At 37.4% G+C, this 19307-nt stretch overlaps 1 protein-coding gene across 2 annotated transcripts in view; it reads right to left on the minus strand.

Annotated features, from left to right (window-relative positions):
- Positions 1-5309: 5309 nt before the first annotated feature.
- twz (BTB/POZ domain-containing protein twz) overlaps positions 5310-19307 on the minus strand; it is a 92769-nt gene continuing 78771 nt past the window's right edge. For both annotated transcript variants that reach the window (XM_033472537.2, XM_076523172.1), the window contains 2 exons: positions 13100-13305; positions 5310-10791 (listed from right to left, as the gene is read on the minus strand). In XM_033472537.2, the coding sequence (XP_033328428.1) occupies positions 10292-10791; positions 13100-13305 (706 nt within the window). In that variant the 3' untranslated portion in view covers positions 5310-10291. The remainder of the gene's footprint in view (positions 10792-13099; positions 13306-19307) is intronic.

Here is a 19307-nt window from a genome sequence, read left to right on the forward strand (position 1 = left end):
GAGCCGCAAAGATCGAACAATCGTGTCTCCTCTTCCCGAATTGTCCATTTTTGTGTACAAGCTGAATTTATTGTATTTACCAAGAACTCCAGTTTATTTAAATACGCTCGTCTTCTTTCGTAAGTTTCACGATTTCCTTAGTGACCAAAGAAATGTTTTATTTATTTACTACTAAAAACATAGAACTCTTCGGTCAGAACTCGACACGTTCAAATGTGACTGTGGCCTGAAGATATTTTTAAAAAGCTACCATGTGAAATAGCCTTGTAAAAACAAATGCAAGGCCGCATAGATTTGTCTCGAAAGATAAACACCAAGTTTAAAAAAGAAAAGAAAACATGAATCTGAAGAAGATAAATCCGATCTCGCGGATCACCTCGGAGTCTTCACAATCATCTCACGCGTTCCGATTTTAATAACCCCCGGTGCAGCGTGGGCACAAAGGTTGGCCGGTGTCTCAAAAGAAATTTCGCCGGTCGAGTGTTCGCGTAGACAATAGTAGCGTGACGGTGATATCCTCGAATTTCAAGCCCGTCTTCGTTGTTGACGCCAAAGGCTACTTCGTCTCGTGTCGTGTATTGAAGGACCTGGGACCGAGGTGGCCCCGGGGTGATACAGAAATGGAATATAATCAAGCCAGTGCTTGACGGAGACGGAGAATGCGTCGAGAGCCGGGTGGTAAAATGTGCAATAGGGGGGGAAGAAGGAGCAAGAGTGCAGAGAGGGAGGTTTCAGAGACGAATGGACGAGAGAAAGGATGGAAGAAGGAAACTGGGAACGTAGAACAGGCGTAGGAATGGTCGTCTGGTGGCACGAAAAGGTAACAGAAAAGTTCCGACGATTTATTTAACGAAACAGTATTATTCTAAAATTATCAATTTTTACTTATGTATCGGCTGGAAAAGTTTGTTAATCCTGTGCAGTTGAAGCTTGCTTTAAATTCTAGAAATAAAACATTAGTATTTTCGGGCACAAAAAATAGAATTCATAGGATCTATGGAGATACTGTCCATTTGAAATGATTATTATTTAAAAAGTGACAGGCTTGGGAGAATGTTTGAAATGATAAATCTTGGTTTTTTAGTTGATGCTGTGTTAAACAGACTGCTCCCATTTTGTAGCATTTTTGTAACCACAGCAGTTCACATATTAATCTTTATTTTATGAAGATTGATATTAATTAATTATTATATAATAATATTAATATATATAATAATATATATAATATATATAATAATAATAATATTAATTAATTATTAAGATTAATATTAATATTCATTTTATGAAGATTAATATTATTACTATTATTATTATTTTAATAATATAATTATTATATTACTATTACTATTATTATAATTATTAGCTATCATGATTTATAATTATTATCTAACTGCTGTGTTATATTTTTTCTCGGTATTAGGATGCATACTTGAAACATTGTGTGAGTGTTACCTCAGTTTATGAAGCCTCCTTTAACACTAAATTCACCGATGATCGGTCTCACACATTTTATTTGAAGGTTGTTGAAATTGTGAGGAATCTTTCATAGGAAATGATTGAATGAACCTCTTAACACTGGAACTACTGAGCGGTAAACGCAACCAATGTTTTATAACAATGTTTCAAAAAAATGACAAAATTAGATATATCTAAACTTTGGCCGATTACCGTTATAATGTAATGGTTCTATATAACCTGTTGTAATATAAGATAAATCCATATAATAATCTATATTATTATTATTATATATTATATATTGTTATTATATATTATATATTATTATTATATATTATATATTATTATTATATATTATATATTATTATTATATATTATATATTATCATTATATTATTATTATATATATACAATAATCTATATAATAATAAAAGAAAAAATCAGAGATCAGTCGAATTAGAATTCTGATTGGTTTGGTTCTTTCAGTGTTAGTGGGAAAAGTGTGAAAAGTCTAATGAAATGTAGTTTTGAAATTGTTACAAAGCAAGCCACGCCAGTCACCTTTAACGGTCGATTTAGTGCTAATAAAACATCCTTGTCCACAGAGTGTCAACACTTTGTTTATCAGAAGCCTATTAATAGCCTTTTCAACAACTGAACTGTGTTATTAGACACGGCTTATATTTAATACATCGATAATCTTCTTCTAAATAATAATTTCAAAAGCATTGTTCACTTTACATTGAACTAAATAAATAATTTGACGTATTATGGACGAAACATAGTTCGCGCACAATTTTTGCTCTTCGATTTTGAAAGAATGATCGAAAGCCTGCCATAAATAGAGTGTCAAAGAAAGAAAGATCGTCGCAACTTTTGCACCGAGTTACACCGAAACCGTGTCGCTGAAGCGCCGTGTGTTACAAATAACAAATAACAATCAGCGTGTTAATAAATCGCAGAAAATCTCACCCGCGTACACAGCGACGCAATAGAAAAGAGAAGTAGGAAACGATGAGATAGAATGATCCTGGGAAAGAAGCGGAGGGTTGCCGGTGGAAAGAGGCGGTCATAAAGAATATGACGGAAACAATAAGGTAGAAAAGTAGAAAAGATAAAGAGAGAAAGAGTATGGAAGTGCAGAGAGAAAAGAGGGGGAGAGCAAGAGAGAGAGAGAGACAAAGGAGAGGCAGAGAAGAGAGAGGGAGAGAGAGGAGGACGGAATCGGAGCGGCCGACGATTCGCTCGGCAGGTTCGAGGGATGACAGCCCGCGGCCTATGCTAGCCCCGGGCTTCGCGGATATTGAGTTCACGGTAACCATGGAAACGGGGCCCGAGGCAATGACGTTTGTGCGCTTTATCCCTTATTCCCGCGGTTACGTGATCAACGCGGTTCCGAGCTCTTTTGCTCTCTCTCCCTCTCCCCCTCTCCCTCTCTCTTCCTCTCCCTCTCCCCCTCTCCCTCTCTCTTCCTCTCCCTCTCCCTCTCCCTCTCTCTCTCTCTCTCTCTCTCTCTCTCATGTTCTTCCAACCAACCCACCAGCTCTTCCCACCTTTCTTCCTCTTGTCCTTCGTGTATCTACGCTGTACGCTACTTTCTTCCACTTTTTCATCCAGCCTGTAAAGATTTGTTATTAATTAATCCGCCAACTAGTCGACCTTTCGCTTCACTCATTAACCGTTGCGAAGCTTCTCACAATTTCATGGACAGTTCTATTCAAATTTGCAGGGACCAATGTATTTTTACTGTACCTATGGAAGTCTCTCTATGACAGCAACGGTGGTCTTTTTATTCAACGAAATAGAAATAGGAGATGGTTTGTAGTAGGTGATAAAAGAAGTCGGAATTAGAGGCGAGGTTTGTAACTTTGGGTTGAAATGGATACAGTCTGGTCATTCGAGGATCAACCCTTGGTCGACAGAGTGCTTCTTCACTTTAATTTTAGAATTTGTTGTAGTATTATGGAATTCGATTATGTCGAATGTGACATTTGTCACTTTGAAATCTATTTGGAACAGCTGAGAAATATTAGAATTATTCTCACGCACTATGTAATTGCGAGATTATTCACACAAATATAATTGTGTAAATGTTCCATGTAAATTCACAGAATGCGTAACTGTTAGTGCTAAAGTTGATGTCGAGTCTGGCTCGACGTAGGATTACTGAGGGTTGAAGAGTGCAATTACGGTTAATTTAATGAACAGGTTCAAGGTTCTGTCCTAATTCACACAAGTTCTAGAGTAGACATTAGGGCGTTAGGTAAATGTACAGTGGCGAAAGCTTCTCACAAGATGTCTTCCACTGGTTTGACCGATTTAGGGGATAAGGTGGTTGTTGCTTATTCAAGCTTCAAGCTTTGAAATCAATATAATGAACTACGTTGAATAATAAAATTCTATAGAAAAGATATAAATTAAAACAGAGAAATAGTATATAATTACTAAAGTGCAGTTTTTGTGTATTTGACAAAAATATATGACAAAAATGTGTGAATGCAAAACAGTAAACATATTTAAAGATTTTATAGGCACTGCTGTATTCCCTTCAGCTCATTAAAATGATTAAGAAGAGAACTGAATGTGTTTGAAGCAGTCTAATCCGCGGTCTAATAATTATTATTGTACTGTGGATTTTCATGCAAATTCTGGTTTTTGCCTACTATTTGGTAGAAAGAGGAGGAAATCGAATTTCGTCATCAAAAATATTCTCGATCGGTAAAATAAATTAGAGGTGCCATTAATATTTGTTTGAATTGTTTGTAAATTCCAGAAATGCATAAAAATCTGCATTTTATTGCAAACGTGACAATTCAGCACACTTTTTAGTATCAAATTTTTAGAGATCAAAGTACAAAATGGATACTATCGAAGATAGTATTTTGATCAGCCATAATATACAAAATTATGTGGTATTCCTACGAACAAATGAAATCGGTTCGATAATTTTTCGCTGAATTAGATACGATAGTTGGACATCCAACGGTGGAAGAACCGAATGGACGCCGCGAACGTTTCAGTCGAGTTATCGCGAGCGTGGCGATTTTTGTTGTCATCGTTCCTTTCGTGTCTAGGAGGAGATAACGAACTGCCAGCAATTATACGGCTGAGATATGCGATTGCGAAAGTCATCGGAGGGAAAGGTTGTCGGACGGGATGTACGGCTCGCATGCGGCTGACGAGAAAAGTCGAAAGCAGCCGTTGCGTAACTCGTTTCAGGCCTATCAAATTTTTCCGCCGGAAAAACTCGCGGAAACTGCATTGTCCGGCTAATGATTTCATTCCGGCCGTTGCGCGGCAAATTTTATTTCGCGTTCCAGAGTCCTAGCCGAACCGTTCCCGCCCCACGGCGATTGCGTTGTTCTCTTTTGCGTTTTTCGCAAACTGATGCTTCCCCGGAACAATATTTAAACGCGGTCTTCGCTCCGGACCTTTGTCCTAATAACACGAATATTAACGCGCGTCCGCTACCAGCGTTTGCTTCGGAAACAGCCTGTATGGTTTTTTTAATTTTACAAACACTCAACAAATTCGTACAAGTAAAGCGTGTTTATATGATCGAATTAAAATTACGAAAACAACGTTTAAACGATTTAAACGTTTCACGAAGTTGTTACGAAAAGAAATGACACGAAATTAATTTAATCTTCTCCGCGTAAAATAGAAAATCGCGAATGCTAGCAGCGAACGTGCTAGACTTTAATTCCCATCGTAACCAATTATTACTAACATGCGATTTTTTTCTGCATTCCATACTGCGCATTATCTCCGTTTTGACAACTGCTTGCTTGTCGACTGTCTGGTGGAAGGAGCTCGAGACGGTTATGCAAAGAGAAATAACGTTCCCCACTTCGCTTTCAAGTAATAAACATTTTTATTAGATCAATCGAAACGGTACTTATTGTAGCAAGTGTCTTGTGTGATCAGAAACTATCCTTCTTCGTCGAACTCGTACCGCAATCGGAACAGTCACGTCGCTGACAATGAGCGACGGAAGCGGCGCGAGTCGTCCACCGAGCTTCGAATCGGAAGAATCGTTCGAAGGACGTTTCTTATTCGAATGATTTTTCCACGCTCGATCGGTTTGTTTCGTGATTCGTTAGCGATACAACTTTCACACTTTCTTCTTCTATTGGGTTGGCAACTGAGTAATTGCCGATTTCAGTTATAGATGTCTCTCGCTCCCATTTTTATGATATTCGTAAATGTTATATTATAAAATTAATTAATCGTATCTCCTCTTCCCAAATTGTCCATTTTTGTTTACAAGTCAAAAAAAATTGAGGAGAATTTACTTCACCCCTGGTTATCCGAACTGCCTTGTTCTCCGACCTGTTAGGCTAAACGAGGTTCTATTGTATTGAGTTGGCAACTAAGTAATTGCCGATTTCAGTTATAGATGTCTCTCACTCCCATTTTTATGATATCCGTAAATGTTATATTATAAAATTATAATAATAATAATAATTATTATTATTATTATGTTATATTTTATTATCCGTGAATGTTAGCAACTGGACAAATTGAATGCAGCGGTCAAGGAAAAGCGACCAGAATTGGTCGATCGTAAAGGTGTCATTTTCCAGCAGGACAATGCTAGGCCGCACACGTCTTTGTCCACTCGGCAAAAATTGATGGATATTGCTTGGGAATTCATGTTACACCCACCATATTAGCCCTGATCTCGCGCCATCGGATCACCACTTATTTCGATCCCTGGACAACTCCCTTCGTGGTAAAACTTTGAATGACGATGACGCTGTAAAATTTCACTTAACTCAGTTTTTGGCCGAAAAGGATCAGACTTTCTACGGGCGTGGAATTTTCAAGTTGTCGGAGAGATGGCAAAAGGTCATCGAACAAAATGGAAAATACATTACAGATTAAACTTCGTTCCAAGTAAAACAAAATTTTTTATTTCATTGAACAAATCGGCAATTACTTAGTTGCCAACCCAATATTTTCTGTTGTTGTTTTTGTTGTTGTTATTGTTGTTACAGGTGAGATCAACGCGAGTGGTTTTCGTTGATGGTTGCCTCGTATTCGAATGTCGGCGAATTTTAAGTACATAGAATATTTATATTTATATATATATAATATATATAGATATAGATACACGTTTGTTCGCGGTATTTACAGTAATTAGTATGGCATTTAAATACATATAGGTACACCTTATTAAATAAAAGCAAAGTGAAGACCGGCGCACCCGTGCGGCTCTTAAGCAAATGTGGGTCACGAGTGTGCGTAATGATACCGTTCCGACGACACGTACTACGTAACCGCGACGATTATGTTCCGGGATCCAATGTTCGCCGAGATATTGAAACAATTTTAACGGTGATTCTGTAATTACCAATTGCAGACCTTCGCAAATTACGGCGCTTCGGGGACTCGCGCGAATCTCGCGCCGATGTTCTGTATTCGATGCTGCATTCATTTTTCGTTCGTTCCTGCAGACGTAATCTGACTCCTTAAATCTATTTACTTGGTAATCTACTTTATATTTTTTCCGAGGGATTTTATTTTCGAAAGAGGATTTAGAAACTTCCTTCTCCATGGCAGTTTATATTTTACAACAGTTTAGGATGTTAACACTATGCCGTCCGCAGATCTTAGATACGATTCTTTCGTTTGACGCCGGCATAATAGCTTGGAAATTTTAGATTTTAAACAAAATTTCGAAGATGGCGGTAATATAAATTCCTAAAATTAAGATATGTCGTTCAAGAATTTTCGTACTTAATTCTTAGTTAAATAAGCACAATGCTATAGTTAGTTTGCTGCCTTTTAACACCCAAGCAATATAGTTCTGGTGCATGGCACCAGCGTGGTGCCACCGGACGGCATAGTGTTAATTAGCAATGTAGAACAATTGGGTCTGCAATACTTGTAATCATTCGAACGAACAGTGGAGGATCTTTCGAATTCTGAATCGTAGGATGTTTCTTCGTCGTCTTGGTGTTCCCCACGTGCCACGTTTCTGCAGTTCGCTGGAGGTAGCACATCGTCACTCGGACAAACATTTTCGCGTGTAAACGATACTCAAGAACCCAGTCCAAAAAAAGAAGAAAAAACGCAGTAGTTCAATCTGAAAATCAAGCTTCCAAATTGTGGCGTGAACCGTGTAACAAGAGCCGCATAATTGTTTTTCATTGCACCTTCGTGAAAATTGTTTTCCGCGTCTACCGAAAAATAATTAAATAATTTATAATTGATCTTCTCCACTGTTCCAAGAGTGCTCCGCAGCTGCGAGCTAAAGAGATTTCACGAAACGAAATGAGAAGATCCAATTAAAAGAGAGGCGACCAAGTTGGATCGAGTTACGCGGTTCACCCGGCATTCTCTGATTACATTGTCATCTCTTTTACTCTGTCACCGGATAGTTAAACGTTACGGGTAATATAAAAAAATAATTTTATAGCTAACGGGGCTAACAAGAAACGTCTACGAACCTCACAATATCACGAGACGGTATAGTAGAACAAAATACGGGAAATATAATGTAACAATTCGTTTCGCTCCATTCTACGATCAAGATCACGGCGTTGTAAAAAAATGTATACGAAGCTAATGGCGCAAGAAATGTTCGGGAGTTGACACTTCGCGTAGATGCTCTTTCGTACCATTAGTTATCTCACCCTGGTCGTAACGAATGCGGGAATCAAGCGAATCATTACCCACACGACGCGAATGCACGCGAGTTCATGCCACGGTAATGTCGTATCTTAGAATGCAACGAGCTGTCGCCACGAGTAACTAAACTGTTCATTAATAATTCCATAGTAGCTGCATCGTGTTTCTTTTAAATCCTTCCGTATCGTCGATTAACTTTTACAAATATGTCGCAGTTTTTCGAAGTCGATACCGATTATCCAGAATCAAATTGTTGATCTTAAATTAATTAATTTATTTTCATAAGAATGCTCGTAATTATACACAGGAAGCAGAGTACCGGTGTTAGGTCAGGCTTAACCGAATGCTACACCAGGACTTAGTCGAATAAGTCGTTCACGATCGAAAGCCAAATACAGTAATTTCTCCCGGAAATGCCAAATTTCGGGTTGCTGTGAATTTCCCCGTGCTATAATTTTCCCTACGCCTATGGAATTACCGGAAGACAACACAGAATGGTTCGTCGGGTGTGTCAGGTACAAAAATCCGCGGAGTTACAAGATACGTGATAGGTATTAGGTACGCGACCGTCGAATTTTCAATTCCGATCTCCGAAAATCTCTGAGAGAAATTATTGTATAAGTTTACATGTTCCTTACGACCTTGGGTGAGCACCTAAGTTGAACAAGTCTTCGTAACTTCCCCGCATCCAGGAACTGTACAGCTAGCTTCTCGAAACAGCGCGACCCAAAGTACTTCGAGCGCCATGATATTGGGTTGGCAACTAAGTAATTGCCGATTTCAGTTATAGATGTCTCTCAATCCCATTTTTATGATATCCGTAAATGTTATATTATAAAATTATTATTATTATTATTATGTTATTTTTTATTATCCGTGAATGTTAGCAACTGGACAAATTTAATGCAGCGGTTAAGGAAAAGCGACCAGAATTGGTCAATCGTAAAGGTGCCATTTTCCAGCAGGACAATGCTAGGCCGCACACGTCTTTGTCCACTCGGCAAAAATTCATGGATATTGGTTGGGAATTGATGTTACACCCACCATATTAGCCCTGATCTCGCGCCATCGGATTACCACTTATTTCGATCCCTGGACAACTCCCTTCGTGGTAAAACTTTGAATGACGATGACGCTGTAAAATCTCACTTAACTCAGTTTTTGGCCGAAAAGGATTAGACTTTCTACGAGCGTGGAATTTTCAAGTTGTCGGAGAGATGGCGAAAGGTCGTCGAACAAAATGGAAAATACATTACAGATTAAACTTCGTTCCGAGTAAACAAAAATTTTTTATTTCATTGAACAAATCGGCAATTACTTAGTTGCCAACCCAATAGTTGTCCATGTTTCGGTAGCTCGAAGCCCTAGATAATTGAGCGCACGGCTACGATGATCGCAGGTTTTGTACTAAAAATTAGTCTTTTCGCGGATCATATTCACCATTTTCTACTTAAAGCGAATTCTTTTCGTATTTCACGTTAATTCTTTTGCGAATCAATCCATATCCTTTTGCAATCCGAATTGATTCTTTAGTAAATTTACCTTTTCTGCATTCAACATTAGCTCTTTCACGAATCAAATCGCCTTCATGCGAATCCAAATGAATTCTTTCGTACAACGTGCCAATCTTCAGGCGAATCACGTTAACTTTTTTGCAGATTCCGTTCATACTTTTGCAAATCAAACTCAACTTTTTGCAAAAGAAATCAACCCTTTCGCAGATCGTATTTCATACAATTTTCAAATTTAACACGAACTTCTATTACTTATTCATAAAATAATACAAACGTCAGTACAAATAATCGATCGTCCTTCGACAATTATTTACAAAGAACCGTTCAATTTTTATATTCGATCCGAGTTTCGTCGATCGAAGAATTAATTTCAAATGCAAAACCTGCATCGACGTATCCCGCGAAGTCCTCGCTCGGCGAGGCCCGGCTATTCAGAAAATTTTCAGAACCCTACGCCCGAAGCGGGGCGCAGGTTAGAGAGGTTCGAATCAACGCGCTCGACGTACGAAAATCTCCCGAACGATCCTCGGAAGCTGAAGCAGCGCGCGGTGCTCCGCTGGATCAGACGATCATCCGTGACACAGTCTTCGATATTCTTCTCCTGGAGACAACTCACTCGTGGTCCAGATCCTGCTGCAGGCAGCGGACCGTCCTCGAGCTCGTTTTGCGCTGGTGCGCGGTGCTCCGTCAGGTGTTGACGGCCTGTCGCACGAACAGGTACTCCGAGAACTGTTGCTCCTCGACGCCGCCGCCGTTGCTGGCGACCACGCGGAACCCTGCGTTCAGCAGCCTGGTGATCGCCTGCACGGAGTTCAGCTTGCAGAAACCGTTCAACGGGAACCTGATCACGTAGCGGGCGTCCTGCTGGTGCCAGGCGACGCCGGAACGAGCGTCGATCACCGCTTGCGTCGTCTCCGGGAACACCTCGTCCAAAAGCGCGCTACCACCCGACAGCATCACCCGTTCACCCAAGTCCGGGCTGACGTGCAAGGCGACGCACTCGTAGCTGCAGTTGCCCTCGTTGCCCCGCACTTTATCGGAGTCCCGGTTGCAGGGCACCGTCGTGCAACCGGAGCCACGGTTGCTGAACTGGCTGGCTGGAGGCGGACTCGGGGATGACGTCGACGTGGTCGTCGAACCGTTTTTTATACGCTCCTTCTTCATCTGTTCGAGCTGCCTGCACATCGCTGCAACAGGGTCACTGGTTAGATCTAGATCATTGGCTTCGCGAATTTTGGGGCGGGTTCTAACTTTAGCGTTTTTATTACAGTTCGTTTTTATTCTATTCGAATTGCCTTCGAATTGTTTTTATTATAGCATTACTATGTATTCATATTAATATACAGGGTGTCTTAAAAATGTCTCGCAATCCGAAAGTGGCGGGTTCCTCGGGTCATTTGAAGCAACTTTTTGCTTTACAAAAATTTTCTCCGAGGCACCGTTAACGAGTTATTAACGAAAAACAGTGACCAATGAGAGGCGAGCTCGGCTGGCGCGAGGCGATCGAGCCAATGAGCGGAACTGGGCTTCGCGCGCTGGTTGGCTGGGCCGCTTCGCGTTGGCCGTACTCGATTCTTATTGGTCACTGCTTTTTCGTTAATAACTCATCAATGGTTCCTCGGAGAACATTTTTGTAAAGGAAGAAGTTGTTTCGAATGATCCGAGGAACCCGCCATTTCCGGATTGCGAGACATTTTTGGGACACCCTGTATACCGGTATGCTGGCCGCTGCATTTTTTTTGCCGACTGCTCTGAGTTTCTATAGAAACGGTCGCGAAGCTCGAAGAATCGTGTCTTAGCGCGACTTAGCATTCTTAGATCTGCGTGTTTCGATTCCGACTCCAAATATTTCTGGGAGAAATTACTGTACTTTGATTGGACACTCACAGGAGACACTATTTAATTGATGACAAAATCGCACAGATTTCTTTGGCTTGGTCTGACTTTGAGAAATCAATGAAAAAGGAAAGAATGAAAGGATGCTGACTTTTCTTTAGAGTTTAGTTTATTTTTGAGCTGACTTTTATATAATATTATCTATTTGTTATCGTTAACCTCTGTCAATTATTATTTCTGGTCATTTATTAATTTATTATCACTTATGTTGTATAATTTAATTTCGTGTTAAGAAATAGTCACTTTAGCTTCCTTTTCCTCCCATTTCAGTCCAAGTCTTGGTAGCATTTTTAATTTACACTTTTTCTTTAAGTATTTGTAAGTTGTTGACAAATAGAACATTATTGAGAAAACTAACAGTACCGAACTAATATTAACAAAAGATGAAGAATATAAGCAGCGAGGAGGAACAGAGATGACGTCACCATGATGCAACTAACAATAAATCTAGCTTCGCAAATGGCAAATATCAACAAACATGAATCGTTTTAATTTAAATTATATTTTTTCTAAATACAAATTATTTTCTGTACTATCTCCTTACAACATCTCTTCGATTCACTTAATTTAAGTCTTTTCTGCAACTATTTCTGCAACCAAAAATTTTATTCAGAACTTAAATTTATTCTAATTTAAACATATTCAAGCCTAAGATACAGAGCAAAGAGAATAAATAGGTTATCCGAATATTTTTAGCAGTAATGCCTAATAATATTATAATAAAATATATTAAATAAATTAATGTTATAATAAAAATATATTAAATATATTAAAATATATTAAACATATTAAAGCCCAAGATATAGATCAAAGAGAATAAATAGGTTATCCGAATGTTAATGCCTAATAATAGTAATGCCTAATAATATTATAATAAAATATACTAAATAAATTAATATTATAATAAAAATATATTAAACATATTAAAGCCCAAGATACAGAGCAAAGAGAATAAATAGGTTATCTGAATATTTTTAGCAGTAATGCCTAATAATATTATAACAATATTACCGGTATTAACTTATTAAAATTAAGTTTCCAGTTTGTTAAACAATTTCGATAACAATTGAGATTAGCGCGGCAGAAGGTTAAACATACATCGAGGCGAGATAAAGCGATAACGAAGCCAGGAGAGGAATTTTGAGAGGCTCGAGTTTTTCTCGTGTCCCGTGGTTATCAAGATATCGCCGTTTAATGCAGCATAATACGAACTTTCTGCGCTGCCGGTATTGGCAGTTAATGGGAGGAAAAATGATCTGAGGAGAGATTCTGCGGCTCAGATAGCATGATTTATCGTCGATACACGGTGATCTTTCGCCTCGGCACAGAAGCCGGCGAAGAGCTGTCTGTCTGGTGTATTCACGGTGTCCGGCAACCGTTCAGATTTTCGACGGAGATTAAGTAATACCGGCTCTCGTGCATTTCAGTGCCTTCTTCTTGTTTAATTTAACGGTATTGCTTGCTTTCATAATATTGATTAAGAGCCAATAAAAGAGAACCGAGCAAACGGTCCGCGGGAGGTGGGGCAAACGGCACGAAAAATAGACGACAGAGAGAAAGAGTGAGAGAGAGAGAGAGAGAGAGAGATGCATCTCTTACGTGCAATGTCGAAGTATCGCGCTTCCTCTAGCAGCAAATCCAAATCAGCGAAATTATCTGGTATCAGCAGTCGGGAGTTTCTCATAAAATTCAATATGTGTCTGAACATGCCGCCGTCCCTGTCGATGAAATAGTGCTGCTTCAGGGAGTCCAGAACGATGGGGATGTTGCCGTTGAATAATTTCGCTAGCCTCGACTCTGGATACCTGCGAACAGACGATTCAAAAATTCTCGTTTACCCAATCTGAAGTTTCAATCGTTTTCACGAGCTTCTTCACCGCGCCATTCTACAGCTAGCAGTTCGTTCAAGCATTAGTTTGTGATCGTTTTACGTTCCGTTAATACCCGGTTATTATTTTCACCTCGATAAAGGTCCTGAAGGTATAACACGTATATCTCTACTTCCATTCATTTTCTTTTCCAATACTTTCAAACTGTTTTGACTCGAAACGAAGATCGACAGTTTAATCTTGAATCGGTATAATACGTTGTATAGTATAGACATACTATGTCTGACATTAATTTCTTTTATGCGCGAAGATAACGTCTTTCTTCGAGAATGTTAACATGTAACATGAGACAGTCTTCTTTATCATAGTAATTAAGCAAGTTAAATTTTCAATGTTGTTAGCAAGTTTATCAAATTTGGTTACCAAAGTTTATTGAATCGAACACGCGGCATGCCTGAAATACAGTTTTGCTTATTATGTCATTAATTTTTAAGATATTTTTATTCAGAAATTTTTGTTAATTTCTTTCGGTCCCTTTAGATTGAGAAGATTATTTTTGTCGCGAAATACTCAAATGCGATTTATGTAATTTGAGATTAATATATGTATAATATTAGAATGCATAAAAAAACAGTACTATATGTTACCAATATATATGTATACCGATCTTATATTATTTTGTTACACTGTTGAACTGAATTATTAAACTACACTGTTGTGTAGTTATTATTATATTATATATATTATATTATATATATATATATATATATATATATATATATATATATATTATATTTTATATATAATTATATTATAATATATATATAATATAATAATAACTAATAAAGTAATATACTATAATAATAACTACACAACAGTGTAGTTTAATAATTCAGTTTAACAGTGCAGTTTAATAATAACTATTATATTAATAATAACTATATAATATAGTATTATAATAAATATATATATATATATATTATAGTATTATATAATATAGTATTATAATAAATATATATGTTATAATACTATATTATATAGTTATTATTAAACTGCACTGTCAAACTAAATTAAAAATAAAGCGGATAAATGCGGGAAAAACACATCGACGCTGCTCACTCTTATAATAAAAGCAACGGACAATTCGAACGTTTCAAATTAGGATTAGACAGGTCGTCTAGATTTTTTATTATCTTATTCGAAATGAATCGATTGTCAGATCCGAGCAAGTAATTCAAGTCGCTCACGTATGTCAATAGGTACCGACGATGTTGGCACGCGAAAATCGATACCGGTAATTGCGTCGACGTCGTTTTTACAGTTCTTCAAACAAACCGATATTCATTGACGAGCTTGTACGCCTGTCGGGCTTTCTGTATCTTCTTTAAATCTCGCTGATCGATTCGCCCGATGAATCGTTAAGCAGTTCGCTCGCCCGGGATCAGATATACATATATATATTCGGCGGTAGCGACATTATAAACTAGGCGGCGTTATCGACGAGACTCTCGTTGGTTTCGAGCAGGTGTCGATGCTCCCGGTCACCTGCCAAAATCGCTTCGAGTTACCCGCACACCGTCGCAGCTGTTCCGGCGAACCGAAATTTCTTTAACGAAGTCACCGTATACGCTCCGGCCCGCTTTAATTGACGATCACCGACGCGCCGGATCGATTAACGTCACGTCGTAAATGCACATTTTGTCGTGACCCGACGCGCCGCTAAGTAGAGGGTATGCACGGGCCGCCCCGTCGCCTTATTATTTTATTAGATTAATGGAAATCTAATGGAAATTTCTTCAGGGAACCGAGCAGTGTTCGCGGCACTGTCGTAAACCGGATATCATCGTTCGAGTCACGGTCTCCACCTGTGCGAGACGTTTCGTTGCCGTTCTTTTTCTTTCTTTTCTTCAGCCGATTCAGTGGCGAACACACCGTGGCATTACTAATATTATTACGATCACCGTTATTACCAGTATACTTCGGTATATTCGAAAATATGCGAATATTGATTAAAATAGCAATTTTTTCGACGCCGCGAGAAGATGTAATCCGTAATAATTGTACCGAGTATGGTAATAATTTTGGTAACTCTTTCAAAACGCCGGAGAAAATGACGGTGCAATTGTGCGCGCCCCTTCCGCCCGCCAACTTGGGCAGCGGTACACACCGATCGGTAGAAATAATGTTAATGATTACATCGACGTTTTAGAAGTAACGGAACGATGTTACATTGTGGCAGCCTTATTGCAGACACACGAAAATCACTCGCGACCGAACATTCGATAATTGTGCACTGACAAATTCGATAATCGCTTATATTCGATTAACCGTTTACAAATGTTTTTATCTATAATGTTTCATATCAGACCTTTGAAATTATTAAACTTCTTTTTACTTGATTGTGAGAAGATAATTGACGTCATTCGATTCCCTAGTGGCAGAAGCTCGCGCGCGTGCGTAGAAAATGAAACGTAGCTTCGAATTTAATTAATTTTATACGGTTTAAAATTATTCTATTATTATTCTCTATTATATTTTAAAATTAAAATTATTCTCTAATATATATATATATATATATACATAACTTTAACATAGAATAATAATATTATATTATAACAATATATAATATATAATATATAATATATAATATATAATATATAATATATAATATATAATATATAATATATAATATATAATATATAATATATAATATATAATATATAATATATAATATATAATATATAATAAATAATATTATAATATTATAATATTATTTATATATTATATATAATGTTAACTTAGGCTGTTTTGTTTCTAGACTCTTTTGCCTCAGACTTTATTCTAATTTTCGATCTGATTCTTGATATCGAAAACATTGATTTTACCATACTATAATTTCATGATTCGATAAAACGTAGATTTTTGTGCCAGTTGCCTCGCGATTCAATAAAATACGATGATCGAACAATTTCGAAGAACGCTGGGGTCGAGAATAAAGACACAAAATGAAACATAGCTTCGAATTTAATTAATTTTATACGCTTTAAAATCATTCTACGTTAACTTAGGCTGTTGTTTTGTTTCTAGACTCTTTTGCCTCAGACTTTATTCTGATTTTCCGTCTGATTCTTGACATCGAAAACATTGATTTTACCATACTATAATTTCATGATTCGATAGAACGTAGATTTTTGTGCCAGTTGCCTCGCGATTCAATAAAATACGATCGTCGAACAACGTCGAAGAGCGCTGGGGTCGAGAATGAAGACACAAAATGGACCGCTAGATACGATCAGCCGGTGCACGCACAACTATTGCATTAAAATAACTTCGCAGCGTCGCTTATTACGCGGCCGATTTCGATCGCTCAATTCCGTGGCAACGATCGATTATCGTCATCGCCGGCTTCGAATTTCATCGCTTTATTGTAGCTACTATGCCGCAGGAGAGGCGCGGCCGCTATCATTTTCGTGAAAGCCGGATGCCTTCTGGAGGATCGAAGGCGGAAAAAGGATCGGCGCCAGAAATAAGGAGAAACGCTCGCGGAACCAGAACGTATTAATCGAAACTACATTGGTTTCACTTTGCTAAATTATTCAAGGAACTACAGTGAATTTTCCCTAATTTTCCTGCAGCTTGTAAACAAAAATGAACCGTTTGGGAAGAGGAGATGCGATTGTTCGAGCATTGTACTTCATTTTTATAATTGTTGACAATCGACAGTTCTGAAAATGAGTCGCGAATAATTGTATCTCCTCTTCCCAAATTGTCCATTTTTGTTTAGAAGTTGAAGGAAAATCGGGAGAATTTGCTGTAATTGGCTCCTGTGTTTCTGCAATTCATGCAAACAATTTTTATTTATTTTATTCTCGAACAAGTTACGACAACTGCTTCTTCAAAGTGCGTGAAAAGGTACAAAATTTGATATCGTACTCAAAAATATTGCACACAGAAAATGGTACTATTTTTTACTATACAAAGCTGCTTCCATTGGAATTTTTCGAATATTATTAATATTATTATTATTATTATTATTATTATTATTATTATTACTATTATTATTATTATTATTACTATTATTATTAATATTATTAATATTATTATTAATATTATTATTAATATAGTGAGAAATTTAAGTAAATTGATTCTTCGTCAAAATACGTGAGAAATTTAAGTAAATTGATTCTTATCATCGTTCTATGGTGACACATATCAGACACTTTTAAACTAAACAGCACGTTTAATGTTAAAAAAGTTTCCAATATTTTTATATTACATCAATTTTCGCGTACGCTATTTGCAAATGAGATAAAACTGATACGAAACGAAACTACGGTTGATCCTTGTGTTTTCCATAGTCATTGTTCCTTGCGGGTAGACATTAGAGATTGTAAAGACGTGCCGTTACCTTTAGAAACGCGTTGTACGAGCAGTTTTGAAGAATCCGGAACAGAAATCACGGTCGAAACGTGCCGGTAACATAATTCAAGCCTCAAAGGGATAAAGTCGTGTCCGATTGAAAGCGATTACGATCGGCGAGCAAATAAGTGGTTGTTCGACGACGAAATCCAACGGATACGGATATGTAGATGACCGTCGTTAAACGGTGCCACCTTTTCCGGCTCCATTAGAAAGTGCTCGTGACATTTCCATGCACGTTTCGTGTCACGTTGCATCGCCGATCGAACCCGGCTGGTCTTCATAAACAACGTTCACTTGAACCCGACACGTCGTCGTGTGTCGCGAAGAAATAGCGGCTGAATATTGTCTTCGGATAAACACGGTAAATTCTCCCTAATCTTTTTTTTTCAGCTTTGAAAACCAAAATGGACAATTTGGGAAGAGAGAGGCTCGTTTTTATAGTTGCCGATTGTCAACAATTATAAGAACGAGGTGCAAGGCTGAAATAATCGTATCTCTGCTTTCTAAATTGTCCATTTTTATTTAGAAGTTGGAGGAACATTAGGGAGAATTTACTGTACACATATGAGCCGTTTATTTTGAAAGTGGCATAAGTCACTTTATCGTAATGAAAATTGGTGATTTTTTAATGTTTATACGAAATTATTTATACCGAGAAAAATATCAGTATCCTGTTGAAGACTACAAATATGCGAAAAATAAGGGCTGCGAATTCTCCAAAATTGAATTTTCCAGGTTTTATTTCTAAAAATTGGGAACTGTGAATTCCGAAAATTTCAAAACGGGAAATTTGTAACAGTTAAGAGCTAGGAGTTGTTAAAACTTCGAAACTGCAAATTTACAAATATTAGGGACCACAAATTTGCAACGATCGAAGACTGCGAATTTCTAAAAATTGAGGAGAGCGAATTCGAATTTCGCGAGGTATCGATTGTCAACAACTGTAAAGACAAGGTGCAAGGCTGAAATAATCGTACCTTCTCTTCCCAAATTGTCCATTTTACTTTACATTTACTGTATGCTCATCAAGCGATACCATTTTGCTGTTCGTTTCGTCCTTAATTGAGCCGTTTATTTTGAAAGTGGCATAAGTCACTTTACCGTAATGAAAAGTGGTGATTTTTTCAAGTTTATACGAAATTATTTATACCGAGAAAAATATCAGTATCCTGAGATAACAAATACAAGTAAATCTTCTCGAAAGTTAGCATCCATATTTTTAAACGTGTTAAAACGCAAATCCTTAAATATTAAATATTATATTATATATTATTATATTATATTATATATTATATATTTATATATTATATATTATATATTTATATATTATATATTATATATTATATATTATATATTATATATTATATATTAATATCAGTATCCTGAGATAACAAATACAAGTAAATCTTCTCGAAAGTTAGCATCTGTATTTTTAAACGTGTTAAAACGCAAACCCTTAAATATGTCGACTTGAATACAAAGTGACTTATGCCACTTTCAAAATAAACGGTTCATATAATAACGACACGCTTCGGATTTTTTTGAGAAATTCTCTT

Source organism: Megalopta genalis, chromosome 1 (assembly GCF_051020955.1).
Source record: "Megalopta genalis isolate 19385.01 chromosome 1, iyMegGena1_principal, whole genome shotgun sequence".
Taxonomy (NCBI): domain Eukaryota; kingdom Metazoa; phylum Arthropoda; class Insecta; order Hymenoptera; family Halictidae; genus Megalopta; species Megalopta genalis.